General features: G+C 41.0%; 1 protein-coding gene across 5 annotated transcripts in view; it reads right to left on the reverse strand.

Annotated features, from left to right (window-relative positions):
• Window positions 1-17,493, reverse strand: part of SLC35E2B (solute carrier family 35 member E2B) — a 34,378-nt gene that overhangs the window by 13,969 nt on the left and 2,916 nt on the right. The window contains exons 1-4 of one of the 5 annotated variants that reach the window (XM_084651485.1): window positions 15,477-15,565; window positions 3,450-3,990; window positions 2,515-2,650; window positions 1,555-1,682 (exon numbers count right to left, since the gene is read on the reverse strand). In XM_084651485.1, coding sequence (XP_084507611.1) covers window positions 1,555-1,682; window positions 2,515-2,650; window positions 3,450-3,774 — 589 coding nt within the window. In that variant the 5' untranslated portion in view covers window positions 3,775-3,990; window positions 15,477-15,565. Of the gene's footprint in view, window positions 1-1,554; window positions 1,683-2,514; window positions 2,651-3,449; window positions 3,991-8,510; window positions 8,553-15,472; window positions 15,566-17,493 lie in introns of those variants that run through there. The other 4 variants (XM_084651484.1, XM_084651486.1, XM_084651487.1 and 1 more) reach the window with 4 other exon arrangements.

Below are 17,493 nucleotides of genomic sequence, written 5' to 3' on the forward strand. Positions count from 1 at the left end.
GGGTCAGAGAAACCTTCAAATCTGACTTAACTTGATAAACTTTAGGAATTAGACTGAGATTTTATCTTTACTTTCTTTTTGTAACCAATTCTGATCTTCAAGATTATGTCATTTATAATTACTTGAAATCTATTTTTCTGTAGCTAATAACTTATTTTTATGTTTTATCTAAGCCAGTGTGTTTTTGACTGAAGTTTGGGGAATCTACTCAGGTTACAAAGGCTGGAGCATATTCATACCCTTTGATGGAACAACAAACTAATTAATGAGTTTACCCTGATCAAAGCGGTTTTAAGCAGTGTAAAATGGACATTTCTGGGGTGCAAGTCTGGACTAGGAATATGCGGGTGTTGCCCTGTATGTAATTCAAGAGTGGTTGTGCACAGCACTCTGGTATATGTCTGTGGGTGACTTGCATACTAGAGGGCTGGGGTGGGCGGGCAGAGCAGCCGCTCACATAACAAAGCAGGGCATAGTGCATTCCAGACTGTAGAGTTAAGAGGGCACAACGATCCAACAATCCAGATTGTACTCTGGGGCATGTCACAATTACTTCACGCACCCTGTCTTTCTAAAATGAATAATTACGACTGAGAGTTTTTTTTCTGTGAACAATTCACCTAACCAGAAAGGAAATCATGAATTGTTTCAGTGTCGCTGAATCTGCCTTTTTTCAGTGAAAAAATTCTGGCCAAAAAAATTCATCCAGCTCTACTTTACATTACTGTACTTACAAAACTACATGCGTCAGATAATACAAATTTAGAAAAACTTAATGAGCTCCATCTTAACTTGTTTAGTAATGACTCCTCTCATTTCAAAACTAATGGATATTTTAGTTTCAATCAAAGGAGATTTCAGACAAGCTGTTGACCTGCACTTAAAGATATTATAGGTGTACTGAGTTACCAGCACATCTGCCCTGCAGAGGTAAATTAAAATTGACCTTCTCCAGCCTTGGTTTTCTTGTCAGTGTCCTCAAATGGCAGAAGAAATTAATATTTGCCCTCCATCCCTGCAATGGTGCTAATCCTCCTTCCTCTGGCTTCATTCAGTCCTCAACCCCTCAGACTTCATGTCAGGAAGAATGCACATTGCTGATTAGGGCAAGGTCCCTCAAAGACTAGAAGATTGGAATGCAATTGCAATTCAGTGGTGATTATGAAAAAGCATTTAAGAGGCCAGTTTTATTTTTTAGCCTCAGGCTGGACACAGTGAAGACACTCAAGATTTTTAAAATGCTTGTCAGATCAGCGGCTTTCCACACGGGAAGAACATACACATAAACGTCATTTTTAGAAAAATGTATCTAAAAAATTGTAACAGTATTTTTTTTTTTTGGGTCAGAAAAGCAAATTTCCAACCAATACTGTCCTTTGACAAATTACTTTTTATACGGTCCTTGCCTGCTCAATTTATAGTTGAGACTCTGTTCAATAAGGACAACTTTTCCAGCTGCATTAATCACTAAACAACTCAGATGGAATCTCTTTATCAATCACCAAATAGCCCACATTACATTGCAAAATGATAACATTCCAACAAACTACTTACCAGTGTATTCCCCTAAAATCATCCGGGACATAATGACAGTAAAAATAGGTGCAGAGCTTTTAACTGTTTCAGCAAATGAAACAGCCACATTTTTCAAGCTTACTAGACCTAAAACCACTGTTGCAAACCTGAAAGAGAGACATACAAAGTCAAGCAGAGACAGTAAAACAACGCTTAAAAGGCACATTTTAGCTTTAGATGCTTAACATAATTTAGTTACTGTGCCACAATTTTTAAATATACACATTTGGGGTATAGTAACTAAATTATGTATGCTACATTTAAGCTTCCTATTTCATCAGAATGAAAGGTCACTTCTATTCAGTTTCCTTTTAAATCATAAAACACAACAGTGCTGAAAGACTCTGTTCAATAGCTGCTACCAGTTTAGTAAAAAACAGTTTAGACTTGAAGTGAAGGTGAGCCCAAACAATGTTTTAATAGCCTCTCATCAGGCATGATATATAGTCTTGCTCTGTCCAAGGCTATAGCAAATACTTTCTTTTAAAGGTGTAGGTTTAAAAACAAAATGTAATTTTATAAATATTTTAAATAACTTCTGATATAAATTGCTGGGAAAGGATAATAGGAGGACACAGCAACACCACAATAAGTAGTAATAATCAGAACGAGAACAAAGTACTAGTCTTACAGAGAAGAGAAACATCACATCACCAAAAGAAAACACTGAGAGAGAGAGAGATTTTTTTTAGATGGCGGATTAAAACCGATGGAGTGCAAAGAGTTTCAAAGACTTGTTTTTCAGAAGAAAAGAGGTGTTTAGAAAGAGCAACTAAAGGATGGATGGATCATTGTGAGATTTCTGAGAAAAAGTTTTGTTTGAACAATGCCCTCTGCCCTTCTCATGAAGGAAGAAGAGATGTGAAAGTGGGTCTCCTGCAAGGCAATACACAGTGCTACCACGTATACTGCCCGCCCTGGAAATATTCAGCCATTTACCTCATCAGTCCAACAAACAACATTGTCATGATGAAATTGGGAGGGTAAGAGATACGTGTTTTGTGCTGGTACAAACAGCATGGAACAAACATTTTTATACAGCCAATGAAAGTGGTTGAAAGCATCTGAACAGCACCTAAGAAAAAATGAGAAACCAAGAGGGGTCAGAAGATGAATACAGCATTAAGTACCAAGCTATTAATTAGATTAATTTAGTTTCAGAGATCCTTGGTAGGTGTCAACAAATATGGATGCTTATCTCTAAGCTTCATAAAATTCTAGTAAAAGCCCTTTCCCTCTGAAACGACCAGCAGGATAAGAGACAAAGATGGAGGATTAACTGTGTGCCTATGCAAATTAGTTCACAGTTACCATGTCCCTCTACTCCTTAAAAACCAGATATGTTAACATGGTCATATGAAGACCAAACCTTTGCAATTCAGTGAGACCTTAGATACATGTAGGTCTCTGGAGATAAGAATACAAATAATTTATTTAAAATTAGACTAAGTTATTAAAAAAAACCCTAAAACACAATTTTACCACTCAATAGACTACAAGGTTTCATTGTATACAAAAATTATATAGCACTCCTCTTTAAAGCGCTTTACAAACATTACCTTACAAATCATCACAGAATCTCTATGAAATAGTTTTATCCCACCTTACAGAGGGGGAAACTGAGGCACAGAAATTTAGCAGATTCACTAAAAGCCAGAGGGAGTCCATGTCAAGTCCAAAATTACAACTTAGGCATTCCTAGATCCCAGTCCTGTGCTTAGACCACTTGACCATGCTGCTCTCACTCTGAACAAACCGCTCGTCAATTTAAGTCTATCGCACAGAATCTGACACTATTTTAATATTTAATATTTTAATATTTAATATTTTAATATTTTAATGGAACCGAAGCTTATAATGAAAATCATAATTACCTAGCATGCTGGGTTCTCCTTCCAGTAGTGAAAGAATGTATTTGTTAAGAAAAAGGGTACAAAAGCTAAAGAAAAACCACAATGTGAGGTAGATCAGAGCATGATAATTCCAGATGCCCAAGTCCGACTCAATGACTGTAGTCTCAGTGATGGTTATTTTCAGTACATTTTCTTCTGGTACACTGTCACTCCTGGCAATTACAATTTTCTCACTCCTGTTAGCAAAGAAGGGGCCCAACTGAAATAATGATTTCCCCTTTGACTTTTCCTCAGGGACAGGAGGATCAAAGTCCGCTAGAGTCTGAGTGTTTGTTACAGACGACATGTTGATGTCAGGAGACTACTGTTTGGTCTTAACATAAAGCAACATTGACTTGGTACAGAACTGCACAGTGAAGAGACAAAAATAATGTCATATAACTAATCTTTCGGCTCCAATGGTCCATAAAAGTTTATTTGGTCCTCCAGACAACATCTTGTTTAGAAATAAACTTCACATACTGGTGAACTTCACATTCCTTCTGGTGGTCAACTGCTTTTTCTGAAGATTTAAAAAAAGAAGAAAAGTTCACAGTTATCAGAGTACACTTCCATTTTCTGAATATTTCACATCACAGAAATGCCATGTTTCATCTACAGCTTATGAAGAGGATAAAGATTTGTATTTGTTTTAAAAACTGATTTCTCCCTGCTAGCATGATCAAGATATCAAGTCCTAGAAGAAAATCTTGCCTAAACATAGCTTTTGAAGTGCTCAAGATAGCACTGGCAAAATGAAACCCCAAAGGTCTGTTTTTTCCTCTCCATCAAAATATATTAAGTGAATACCTTCACTTTCAATTAGAGAATCTATTCTTATTCAATGTGCTGTTCTCTGTTCTGCTTATTCATAGATTCAAAGGCCAGAAAGGACCATTGTGATCATCTGTCTGTCTCACCTCCTGTATAACACAGGCCATAAAACATCTCCAAAATAATTCCTAGAGCAGAGCTTTTAGAAAAGCATCCAATCTTGACAACCAATTGGTGGAAAAATCTCCATGTAAGAGTCAATCACTGCTTTACAACTCAGTTATCGGCAACAGAGCATGTCTCTTCATTTCTATTCTCTTATGAGTTACACAAAGTCTGGTGAACCACAGAAGAATTTAGTGAGTAACAGAACAAGGAACAACACTCTATGCTGTCTGTTCTTCCACATAAACTAGGTGACATAATCACAGTAAGGCAACTGATCTGTTTTCACAAATAGGGTCCAAAGTTTGCAACAAGGACTAAATTGTTCTACAGTAACTTTTTACCATCAGCATAAAAAGCCACCAACAGATTTACTTTTTTAGTTTTTAGTCCATATTTTGGGAGTGGGGGAGAGTGAAGACAAGAGAACAGCTCAGGTAGAAAGGAAATGAATTATAGGTGGGGCTTTTCATGGTTCCAAACAAGTAGTTCCTACACGAATGAGCAAGCTGGAAAGGTATATTTAGAGCAATGACACAGACTGAGGCTCAAGAGCCACAAAAGTGGCTCTTTACTTTGTCTCCTGCGGCTCTCTGCAGCACATGATGTTAAAACACTGTATGATTTAATTATTAATAAACTAAATTATAAACGGAACAGGATGCATTTACTATGTTATTAACCAATTGTAGTAGATAAAATAATAATACTTGGTCAGTCATTTTGCTATGAGAATACATACACACACAAAATGGTAAATGAAACAATAAATTCACATTACTGCGGCTCTTTTGAGTAACGTTGATCGCTAAGTTGACTCCTGAACCACCGAGGTCTTAGTATCACTGATTTAGAGTATCAGTGGCTCTGAGGACACTCAACTGATTGAAGAGTTTAAAAAATGCCACTATTTGGTGGCAGGTTACCATGGACATTTTGGAAACAATGTCTGCAATGAGGTCGTTATACAACAGTGCATCTGAACAATGGCAGCACAGCAAACACTACACAGCAAGTATAAAACCCACAGGAGTTAGCAAGAGCTAATGCACTGGTTTTATGGGAAAATGTTTATTCAGTAAATTGGCCAGGATACATATTTGCTTTCTTCACTTTTTTTTTTTTTAAGCCAGACTTGACAGGGGCATTACAAAACCTTTGATAAATGAGACTGAAAAGTTAATAAGTTTTCACCATATCACACCTCTTGTATTCCCCCTGAACTTCAACTATTTTGTATTGAAAGTTTCTACTTTGCAGATATGACTTTTATTCTGTAGCAAAATGGACCTCCGCCTACCCACCCCTGGCCCTTTTTCTTCTACCAGCAGCAGAACACCCATTGTTATGAAGTGATGCTAGGGCACTGGCTCTTCCTATACTGATTCCAGTACATAATATATTCATGTTGATCCAAAAATGCTTTTATGGTGGTTAATTTCACCCATGAGCTAAATACATTCAGTATTATTTCTTTTAAACAGACAAATTGCTTAAGAGTGCTGCAGCACAAATTCTGGGCAAAGTCCTTTCTTCTCTAAGTCTGACACTTTGAAGCACTGAGTTTTACATAATTGTAAATTCTATAGTAATACAGAAAGCCCCCTTGCCCTCTGATCCAACTAGTTCAGCCTGGATTCGCCCACATGCACCCTCAAACATTCATGCAGAACAAGGCCATGAAATTGTAGGATCTCATGATCTGAGGATGACCAATTTCTGAACCTGTCAGTGAACCAGAACTGCTAACATTTAACATTTCCCTGGGAAAAAATGAACATTTTCTTCTGTTGCACAGGGATAGATTTAGGCTCGGTACTGCTCTCTCTCAGGTACTTATAAGTTACCCCACTACCACAGTATCTGAGAACTTAATCTGATGACTTGGCCTGACCAAAGGAAATGAATGGTAGCAATCTCATTAAAAAATATGTCCAATTCTAAAGCTCGCTAGCAGGAACACCGTTCATATCAGCTCTAGTCATTATCTGCTGATTATAAATTTATTAAGAATAGTGTTAATTTTCCAAAGGTTTCAGGGAGACAGCTATAATATTTGGGAAAAATAAGAGATTCATAAAAGTCAGGTTTGAACCCAGCCAGTCAACCAGCTTCCCAAAACATCCGTCAGCATAGTGAAAGACACGTCCCTGTTCCACAGTGATCCAGGATTGGGGGAACCTACAACAGTGTCTCTGAGGAGAGGCACATGAAATCCTAGAGGTGGGGATGGGAGGTAAGCTGCTTCAACTGCTGACTGGTTCTCAGTAAATCTGTGTTTTATTATACCTGTCCATAAGTTTTGAGAAGTATTTCAACCACTGTATCCTTTCTCACAGAATTCCCTTGATTAAATTTACATTGTACACTGCTGAATCAGTAAAGAATAGGCGTTCAATGAACCATAATGTAGTGAAAAATTTAGTTCCAGTACTAATCGCATTGACTTCAAAAGCATTATCTTCCTTGAGCATAGTTACGAATGTGGAAGTGTTCACAGGATGGGACCCTAAATATATTTACAACATGACAACCAATGAAACATGTACGGGAAACTACATTAATGCCATGATGAACAAACTAAAATAGACTACAGCAGCTGCTAGCCAAGAGAGATATTAAATGTCATAAAATATTTATCTTTATCATTCATAGCCATTTAATGTACAGCAGAATTGGACTGAGTCTTCTGTCTTAAGATCAGTGCTCTGTTTATTGAGCTGTTAATGAAGATAGGGAATCCAAGATTGAGTTCTTTGCCACATATACAGTAACTGTGTCCTCCCTTCAAGAACTTGGTTTTAAAGGGGGAAAAAAGGTACAAGGACACAAACCATGGAGATTACACAGCAAAACATCTTCCTAGGGCAATATGCTGGTCTCTGATCAGGAAAGAATTCACTTGTTGAATTCCTACTACAGCAAAATAGACCTATTTTCATATAAATGCGATTTTTAAAAAAAAATATAAATCAATGGAATAAAAGGGAATGATGCAGAGTGGGGAAAAGCAATGTGTCAGTTACTCACTATAAAGCAATTATACTGTAGTAATACTCAGCTATTTCTGCACAAGCATTACATTTGCAGGGGATTAACATAAACTGAAAAAAATCACTCTCTGGCCTGGAGGTGGGCTTCAACTGTCTTCAGAGCAATCCACTACCTGGAGATATAAGACAATAATGGCAAACTTCAGGGAGGACTCCATCTCTGGAGAACTTGATGGGATAGTACAATGTTTTTCTGATTCCTTCCAGCATAAGAATTAAGACTTCACAATTCCCACACTCAAGAAACAAAACTCCCAACTGTAAAAATTGTTTATAGTGCAAAGTAACTCCACGCAATAATGAAAGACAGGAAGTGAAGAATATATCCACTTGAAACTGCAGTGGGAGCTTTGGTTGGTGGAATGTAATTACACAAGTTGGAATTTAGCCAAGTCACTTGGGCTTTTTAGTGACAAATGGTCAAAAAATATCAAGATGGCAGCAGTTTTAGCAACACTGTGTCCCCTACTTCCATTCTATTATTTTTGTTCAGTAATGAAACAAAGGAAAGACTGCTACCTACTGAATCAGCATTACTATTTCTTATAGCCCCTGGTACACCTTGGGAGTATTGCATCAAACCAATGACTTGCCATCCCCTTCTGAGATATGAAAGGATCACAACATATGGTGGCTTGGCTTTGCCCCTTGGGTACAGATGTAGTGAATCCAAAACAGTGGCTAATAATTTGTGGCTCCCTTGCGCCCGGTACAATCCTGCTGAAATATTCATAATTTGTAGAGAGAATAGCTACACTTTTTTTCCTTTTTTTATTTGGGTAGAACCATTGTTCCTGGTTTCCTACTTTTTAGCTCAGAGAAAATACCCTGAATATTTAAGATGAAAGTGCCATCGCAGCCTTGAGATGGTGCCACTGGTGCTATAGTAACAAGGGCAACAAAATATAATAATGAGGTTCCCAACCCCCGCACCATTGTTGTATCATATTTGGTATCATTTTGTTAAACAGCATGACATTCAGTAAAAGTTAACACTCTAGCAATGAAAGGATTTTAAGAGAAAACAAACACACACACCCAAATTACTGACCTGCTACCTTAAATTAACTGGAAAGTCTGACACTGGCTGAAATAGGTCCCCATCTGGGATTAATTTGGTCGTCTTCCCCTGATACCAACAGTCATGCTGTTTACAGATAGATGAAAACGTGGCAGTAGTTGGGAGACTGGGTTGGATTACACACAGAAATTGAATCTTCTGGCATGTTAGAACAAGCAGCAGGCAGTGTACTTTATAGAGCTTCCCTAGTTCACTCCCAACACCAAAAGTGCATTAAAAATAAAGCATGCTACATTAAAAATTAGAAAATTAATATACAATAAAACCTTTGAGTGACTCAAATCAATGCTGGAGTATAAAAGAAGAAACTAGATAAGAATCCAGAGACTGCTACCTCTTAGTTAGGCATGAAAACATCACATTTGAGAAGCTATTTGAAGGATATCCTGCACTTGTAGACTCATAGGATACATCTATACTGCAAAAAAACCACCCACAGCAGTGAATCTCAGAGCCCAGGTCCACTGACTTGGACTCATGGAGGCTGCACTATGGGGCTAAAAATACCAGTGTAGATGTTCCCACTCGTGCTGGAGCCTGGGCTCGGAGACGCTCCCCGGATTCCAGAGCCTGGGCACATGCCCAAGCCCAAATGTCTACACTTCTATTTTTAGCCCCATAGCACAAGCCCAAGTCTGCTGACCTGGCCTCTGAAACTTGCTGCCACAGGATTGATTTTTTTTTTTTTTTTTTTTTTTTGACGTGTAGATGTACCCAAAGATTCCAAGGCCAGTGAGGACCATCATATAACACAGGCCAAAAAACTACCCCCAAAATAATGATTTTTGAACTACAGCGTATCTTTTAAAAAAAATCCCATTCCCCCTTCCTCTCCATTTCTAAAAGTTCACAGTTTGACCATAAATACTCTAAACTGAAACTGACAGCTCACTGAAGCAGCAATATTTTCTTAAGGAATTTGATAAGAAAAATGTTAGACAACAAATAAGTGGCCTTTGTCATAAATATACTCTTACTGATGGCAGCAGCCAGTTTGCACAACTATAGGAACAACATCCAGGTGACAATCTGTAGGATACTGTGTAATGGATAAGCCTGTCTTATCTAGAAATTTTCTTCAAGACAACCAGTCATCATAACAGTTCTGCAGAGTATAAGGCAATTGTTCTTCTCCAAGTACTCACAAAGAAAACATACTTCTGAAGAAAGATTTTTTTTCTTTCTAGAAAATATGAAAGAAAGGACCAGTGTCCTTTTAAATCAACATATACCTGCCTCTGGAAATTTCCACTACATGCATCCGACAAAGTGGGTATTCACCCACGAAAGTTTATGCTCCAATACGTCTGTTAGTCTATAAGGTGCCACAGGACTCTTTGCTGCTAAATCAACATTGATCAGTAAGATTACTGATAATTACATTCTGCTATCTATCTACAGTTCTTTAGTCAACACAGATTTGTTCATACTAAAGCATAACATTCCAAATTAATGTAACTGAGTATGGTGGACAAGTTAATACATAGGTCTCAATTAAAGCTTATGTAGCAAGATAATCAATTCCAACTAGAACTGGGAGAATAACTGATTTTTCAGTTTGGTGGCAGTTTGAAATTTAAAAATAAAAAAACTGGTTTGGGTCTGTTCTAGAGTAGGGATTCAAACTTGGATCTCCAACACAGGGCCAAATATTATAAGGCAGGGAGAGGTTGGCACTACCTCTTCCTTCTCCTCCTTTTTTGTGAATGGCCAAAACTTTGTGGGTCAATTTTGCAAATATTTTCAGGTCAAACAATACAATTCATCCAAAAATTTTCCTCCAGCTTTACTTACAACAATTTTAAAAATAGGCAAAAGTTTTTACCTCTAGGAATGCATCAGAGATGCTAAGGAAACAAGAGGCAGCTGGTGAAAATCCAGTTGGAGACACTGAGCAGAAATTGAGTACTTGTGGCACCTTCGAGACTAACCAATTTATTTGAGCATGAGCTTTCGTGAGCTACAGCTCACTTCATCGGATGCATACCGTGGAAACTGCAGAAGACATTATATACACAGAGACCATGAAACAATACCTCCTCCCACCCCACTCTTCTATTACCAGCAGGAGAGTGGGGTGGGAGGAGGTATTGTTTCATGGTCTCTGTGTATATAATGTCTTCTGCAGTTTCCACGGTATGCATCCGATGAAGTGAGCTGTAGCTCACGAAAGCTCATGCTCAAATAAATTGGTTAGTCTCGAAGGTGCCAAAAGTACTCCTTTTCTTTTTGCGAATACAGACTAACACGGCTGTTACTCTGAAACCTGAGCAGAAATTATAACACTGACCTGAATTTTCCTTGCACAATCCTTTTGAGAACTTCTGTGGCAGAGCTACAGATGATTGGACTGTTTCCATCCAACTCTGCCTAAGAACACCCAGTAATCTTGTTTACAAAGTGAAAAAGCCAAGAGCCTTTCAGAGCCAGGTTCTCATTAACAACAAAAGACCAGGAAAGATAAAAGTAACTGCAGATTCAAAACCAACTTGGGTATCAAACCTTGTTCTATATAAGACTGCCTCACTATCTAACACAGGATCAAAATCCTCACAACAGTTATTTAAACTAACTTTTTGGAGGCAAATGTAATTATGACCCTCATTTAGAAGTGTGTGTTATTATATATATTATGCAGAAGTTGCACAAGACTAAAATCCAGATACACAGGATTTATGTCATAGATAAAATATGCATGCACACACATTTACTGTTTTAAATTGACCAAAAGAAATACATTAAATACATGAAAGATAGCACGTCAAGAAAAACAATACAAAGAACATAAAAGAATCACATTATAAAAGAAAGCATGTATGCTAACAAGAAATACGATATACAATAGAGTAGAAATAAAAAATATTATTCCCAATACACTTGGTATCTTACTTGTTAAATGCATATTGCAGCTCAATATTTTGAGTACACAGTACACTGCATAACCTTATAACAATCTATCATGGCAGTTCCAATAAGCATCCTGAGTATTTCTATATTTGAAGAATTTTAATTGGAGGGTGCAGAGAATTTCTTGTGTCTGCGATGTGTGGTCTAATAGTTTCTTCTGGACACTTCAATTTCTCAGCTCATGTCATTTTCAGGTATTTCACTGAATCTTTAGCGCAAAATTCTGCCCTTGTACCCAACTGATTGGCTTCAAATCAGATACCCTGCGCACCTGACCTAGGTGTGTCTGCCATTAAGGAAGCAGACTCTAAAGATCAAGATCTGCCCTGTGCACCTGAGAGGAGAATTTTCCTCTTAGTCCACTTATTTTTCAGAGACTGGAAATTCAATAAGCAATCTGAAGAGACTTCTTGTGATGACTGGGACAACAAATTTACCCTAATTGTGAGTTCAAGTGTAAAAAGTATATTAATGTTCATAAGATATTACAATAACCTGTAACAACAAATGATAATGAAAGTAGGTCAAGTTGTTTTTAATAGTGAATGTTATAAACAGGTGCAAGAGAACCAGACAGAGAGACTAAATTAGTCCAAACAAAAAGCCAAGTTGATATGATTCCAGGACTATGTTGGAATCATGTTTGGTAAAAATAGATTGTACTGGAAATTAAGGAACCAAAACTGATGTGTTGGATATTAGGCCTACCTGGTGGACAAAATAACAAGAGGATGGGCTATTCCACCCATCACTCCCTTTTTGGGTCCTTCAAAAAAAGAGACTTTGGAGTGAAAGAACAGATGGAGGCTACTGAAGCAAGCTTCACTATCATGGCTGCCAGCCACACAACCTGCTGGGACTCTTGGCCTTTGTCATCCTAATTTTGAGAGGTGTCCTGACGAGACCAGGCCAAAGAGAGGGACACAGATAACACTGCCACCTCTACCAGCTCCAGTTGAAACCCATACACCACCCTGGATGAAACGGGATCAGACTTCAACAAGAGCAGCAGCAGCAACAGCTCCAGCAAATCTCAACTAACTTTTTCTCTTTTACCCAAAAGAACAGTTACCACCATCTTTGATACCATCTAAGAGACTGTCAGACAAGGGTGATTTTCCTTCTTAAACTCTCTCCAGATAAAGGGAAAGGGAACAAGAAATGTTGCTAAAATTAAAGCCTTACTTAAATGCTTTAACTGTTTTTCCTCCTTTTCTGTATCTCTCCTAAAAGGTTAAAAAGGATTCGTCATGGTACTAAGCAGAAAGGGCGATGGAACAATTTGTATAGTGGAGGTGCTGAGAGCCACTGAACCAAACTGTAAACCCTGTATATCATGGAAACCACTTCAAGCCAGGGGTGCGTCAGCACCACTAGTTCCACCACCTGTGCTAAGCAGACTGAGGTCTCTGCATACCAAACCCTGAACACTGTTCAAAACTGTTTAATGTTGCACAGTGAGAGTTTATAACACTGTTAACACTTTTGATTAATACAATGCCCTCAAGAGGAACACAACCTAGCAAAGAGAACAAAGAAAATCTGTGCTATGTTCTCTCTACCTACAACACCTATATCTCTTATACGAAACAGGATATTCTCCGTGAGCAATTTCTGCAAAGTATACTGTAAACAAACTCTTTTTCATCTCAAAACACCAGAGGAAGATGGTTGCAAACTATTTAAAGTAGTGAATAAAGCTAATCTACTGGGAAAGACAAATCCCAGCCCCCTTCCTCTGCCAAGCATAGTACCCTGCAGACAAAAGCTCTGTGTGCACATCTCTCATTTTAATCTAGTATGCGATATGGGTCACTTAAACATTGCCTACAGAGCGACAAACATGCATAAAATATAATTCTAAACATTTACAAACATGCATTTCATTATACAGAGATCAGAACACTCAAGACACTGATGAGCAAGTATTTAAGATGTGGCTGCTAAGCAAAGACCACGCAACACTCGCTTTTGAGAAATGTCAGCATTTGAACACTAAGAGCAAGACTGAAGTTGTTTGATACTTCATTGTGCCCAATAGGTGAAGCATCTAAAACGGAAGTAACTCAGTGAGAGAATATTCAGCCCTAAGCACCACCCCTCCCTGACCTGATGTCACCAAACAGGGTTTTATTTTAAAACAGCACTTGGAACTAGTGTGTAGATTGGTGCCACAAAAGTGTCTCTGCGCCCACAACAGCTTTGCCAGTGCATCTCAAACCCAGTGCTACCATTCCATGCCTCCATTCTACTGACACTCTGGGCTTGTCTATACTTGAAATGCAATAGCGGCACAACTGCACCACTATAGAGCTTCAGTGTAGACACTGCCTATGCCAACAGGAAGGATTCTCCCATCAGCGTAGTTAATCCACCTCCCTCCCCGAGAAGTGGTACCTAGGTTGACAGAAAAATTATTCTAGTGACCTAGCACCGTCTACAGCAGGGGTTAGGTTAGTTTAACTATGCAGGGATGTGGATTTTTCACACCTCTGAGCGACGCAGTTGGGTCAACCTAACTTTTTAGTTTAGACCAGGCTTAAGATCTGCTAGTGCACCACAGTCTTGGAGCATCTTTACTATTCCAGTTCAGGGAATCCCACACAGCACAGCAAATGCATCTAAATCAATCCTGACCGAAAATCCAGTGCAAGGCCTCTCTAGAACTCAACTGTAAATCATACAGCAGCTTTGCAATGCAGACATCTCTCTCCTGAAGACTAGACTGAGCTGATAAAAAAAAATGAATACACGTGTTTTTTTAAAAAGTAATATTTTCACTCATGACTTACTCCAGGCTTTGAACCTTCATCTCCAGAGGTGAGAAGCTGGTGTATTAAGCCAATTATTAATTAGCCTCCAAAATGGAAACATTAAGAATTCTAAGGCATAAAAATAAGAGCTGTAGTTCAGAAGTGATACTCTTATCTGGAAGGGTCCACCTTGAACAGAAGTGTAACTCAGCACACGCATTTCATGCCACATTCCTGACATCTGCACTTTCTGGACTGCAACAAGCTGCTCCACACAGGCAGAGCCCTGCACTCACATTGAGCCCTGGGTTTAAATACTTATAATAGAATGATACCACCGCCTAGTAGCTGAATTCCTGATAGTCTTATGCAAGGAACTTTGCAGGAGGGAGAAGGGGAGGCCTACAAACTTGCATTTATTTCAAAACCTTTTTTTGTTGTTAGATCACCACTGGTTATGCTATGAAACAAGCCTTAGTTGTTTCAAATTCTGCAAACTGTCAGCCATAGAAGTGTTTTTAGTTATTTTACTTCAGAGGTCAGAAAAGTAAATACTCAAAACTACTGTCTCAGGGAGAAGCAAAACTCATAGTCAAAGATGATCAAATCAACACCTACATAGCACCTCGATCACAGATCCCCAATCATTCTACAAAGCAATGCAGGTGTTATTATGCCCATTTTACTGAGAGAGAAACAGACACACAGACTTGCCTAAAGTCAGTTTGTAGCAGTCAGGATTAGACCCCCACAAGCTCCCAACTCCCAGTCCAGGGACCCCCACCCCAGATTATACCTGCCATTGTGATACTGCACCTACCCACTACCCCCAACAAAGACCACCTCCCCCAACAGAGACCCACCAAATAAACCGCCTACCCCCTCCTCCAGCAAACACCGCCCCCAAATAACCACCTGCCCCTCCCCAGCAAAGACCCCCCCAATAAACCGCCTGCCCCTCCCCCAGCACAGACCACCCCAATAAACCGCCTCCCCCCAGCACAGACCACCCCAATAAACCGCCTGCCCCTCCCCCAGCAGACCCCCCAATAAATCGCCTCACGCCAGCAAAGACGCCCCCAAATAACCACCTGCCCCTCCCCAGCACAGACCCCCCCCAATAAACCGCCTCCCCTCAGCAACGCCCTACCCAAATAACCGCCTGCCCCTCCCCCAGCACAGACCACCCCCCAAAATAACCGCCTGCCCCTCCCCCAGCACAGACCCCCCCAAAATAACCGCCTGCCCCTGCAGGGGGCCGGCCCGCCCCACCTGCCTCTCGCCGGACCTCAGCCCGGGCCCTCCCCGCCACCTGCCGCAGTCCCGGCGCGAGCCATTCCGCCACTCGGCTCCCCCCGCCCGGGCCGACCAAAGCTCTGTCCCCGCCCGCTGCCGGCAGGGCCAACCGGCCTCCACCGCGGCGTTGGGAGCAGGGCCGGCGCTGCGGGCTGGCCAGGAACGCCCCACCCGGCTCCACCGGCAGCCTCCGGGGCGGGGGCCCGAGCCCCGCACCCCCGCGGGTGGGGTAACACCCCCCGTCCCCCAGGGGCCCGAGCCCCGCACCCCCGCGGGTGGGGAAACACCCCCCGTCCCCCAGGGGCCCGAGCCCCGCACCCCCCAAGAGGGGTACCTCCCCCCTCCCCCAGGGGCCTGAGTCCTGCACCCCCAGGAGGGGTAACACCCCCATGTGCCAAAGGCCTGACCCCGCACCCTCCAGGAGGGGTAACACCCCCATCCCTGGGGATCCTGAGCCCTGCATAATCCCAGGAGGGGTAATGCCCCAACCCTGGGTGGCCTGAGCCCTGCACACCCCCAGGAGGGATAACCCCCCAACCACCTGTGGGGACTGAGCCCCCCCATTGCCCCCACAGAAAGGTTAACCCCTCAATCCTGGGGGGCGAGAAGCTGAGCCCTGCATACCCTCCCAGAAAGGGTACCCCTCCAAATCCTTGGAGGGCCTGAGTGCCTTTTGCCCCCCTCCAGCACCTAGGGAGAGGCCCTCCCACAGGGTGTAGTTACACCCGCTCTTCAGACATGGTCCCTTTCACAGCCTCTCCAAAGAAAAACAAGAAGCAATTTTCTGGCAGGGAGCAGAATGCTTCTGAAGAGACAGCCCACCACCACCATTCCAGGGATGGGGAACCTGGGTGGGGTGGCAGGGTGACGGGGGACAGCCCCCTAATGGGGGAAACAAACAAAGGCTGTGAATCCATCCTGTTTAGGAGTGCTAGTTGGGCAGTGCTGAGGTTGCCATCTTTGAGACATGTTGCCACCTCAAGATGTGGCGCTGTCCACAAAGACACTTTGGGGCTGCTTGGACTCTGGAGGTTCAGGATGTGGCCATGAAAACCAGGCTTGTCTCTTGCATAGGCAGCAACCTGTGCAATTGTGTGAAATGAGGACAAGACCTCACAAAACCCACCCACACGACTAGCCCCCCTTAGTGGCAGGCTCAGCAGTGCAGCCAAGCAGTAATGAGCTTTGGGGCCAAAATTCCCTCACATTGCTGGAGAGATTTCAGAAACAATACCTACAATTCTGGAGTAAACAGCATTTAATGAATAAACACACATAAAAATGTAATGGACTAAATGAAGGAAGCCCTGGAGTTATTTGTCTCAGTCCAAAACTCTGCTGACTGTAGACTAAATCTACCCAGTTACACTGCAGAAAATCCAGAATAACTCTACTGAAGTCAATGAATCTGGTCCAGTCTCATTATGATAGATGCAGGCTTGTAATACTGATAGATACATGGGTAATACTGCCCTCTACTGGTACATATGTGTTTCAAACCTCCCCATGTTTAAACATACAAAGTTTAAACTCCCCCCACCACTGCCAGAAAGGAGGCTCAACTTTCATAAACCCACTGAGTCCAAAAGTAAAAGAGAAAACTATGCATCAAAAGTAAGGTCTGAAGACTCTACACTTCAACCTTTATTATCCAAACTTTCAATATCAGCAATTCCTAATTATCCGCTACAGGATCATATTTTCCAACATCTATTAATCACATTGAAATTTTTCTAAAACCTGGTTTATCTGAAATTATTCATTGTCCTCCTTTACCTTTCAATAACTGAGCTTCATGTGATACTCCACAATATAAACCCACTAGGGCAGGGACCATGCATGAAATTCTGGCCCCATTGAAGAAGACAAGGACAAAACACTCCCATTCACTTCAATGAGCCCAGAGTTTCACCCCATATTCTCTAGAGGTCGGAGGCTACTCTGGAGCCTTAATCATAATAAATGTGCACTGACTTGGTTTTTACTGGTAGTCCTGT

This window comes from Lepidochelys olivacea (genome assembly GCF_965140295.1).
Source record: "Lepidochelys olivacea isolate rLepOli2 genome assembly, chromosome: 18".
In the NCBI taxonomy this organism is placed as follows: domain Eukaryota; kingdom Metazoa; phylum Chordata; order Testudines; family Cheloniidae; genus Lepidochelys; species Lepidochelys olivacea.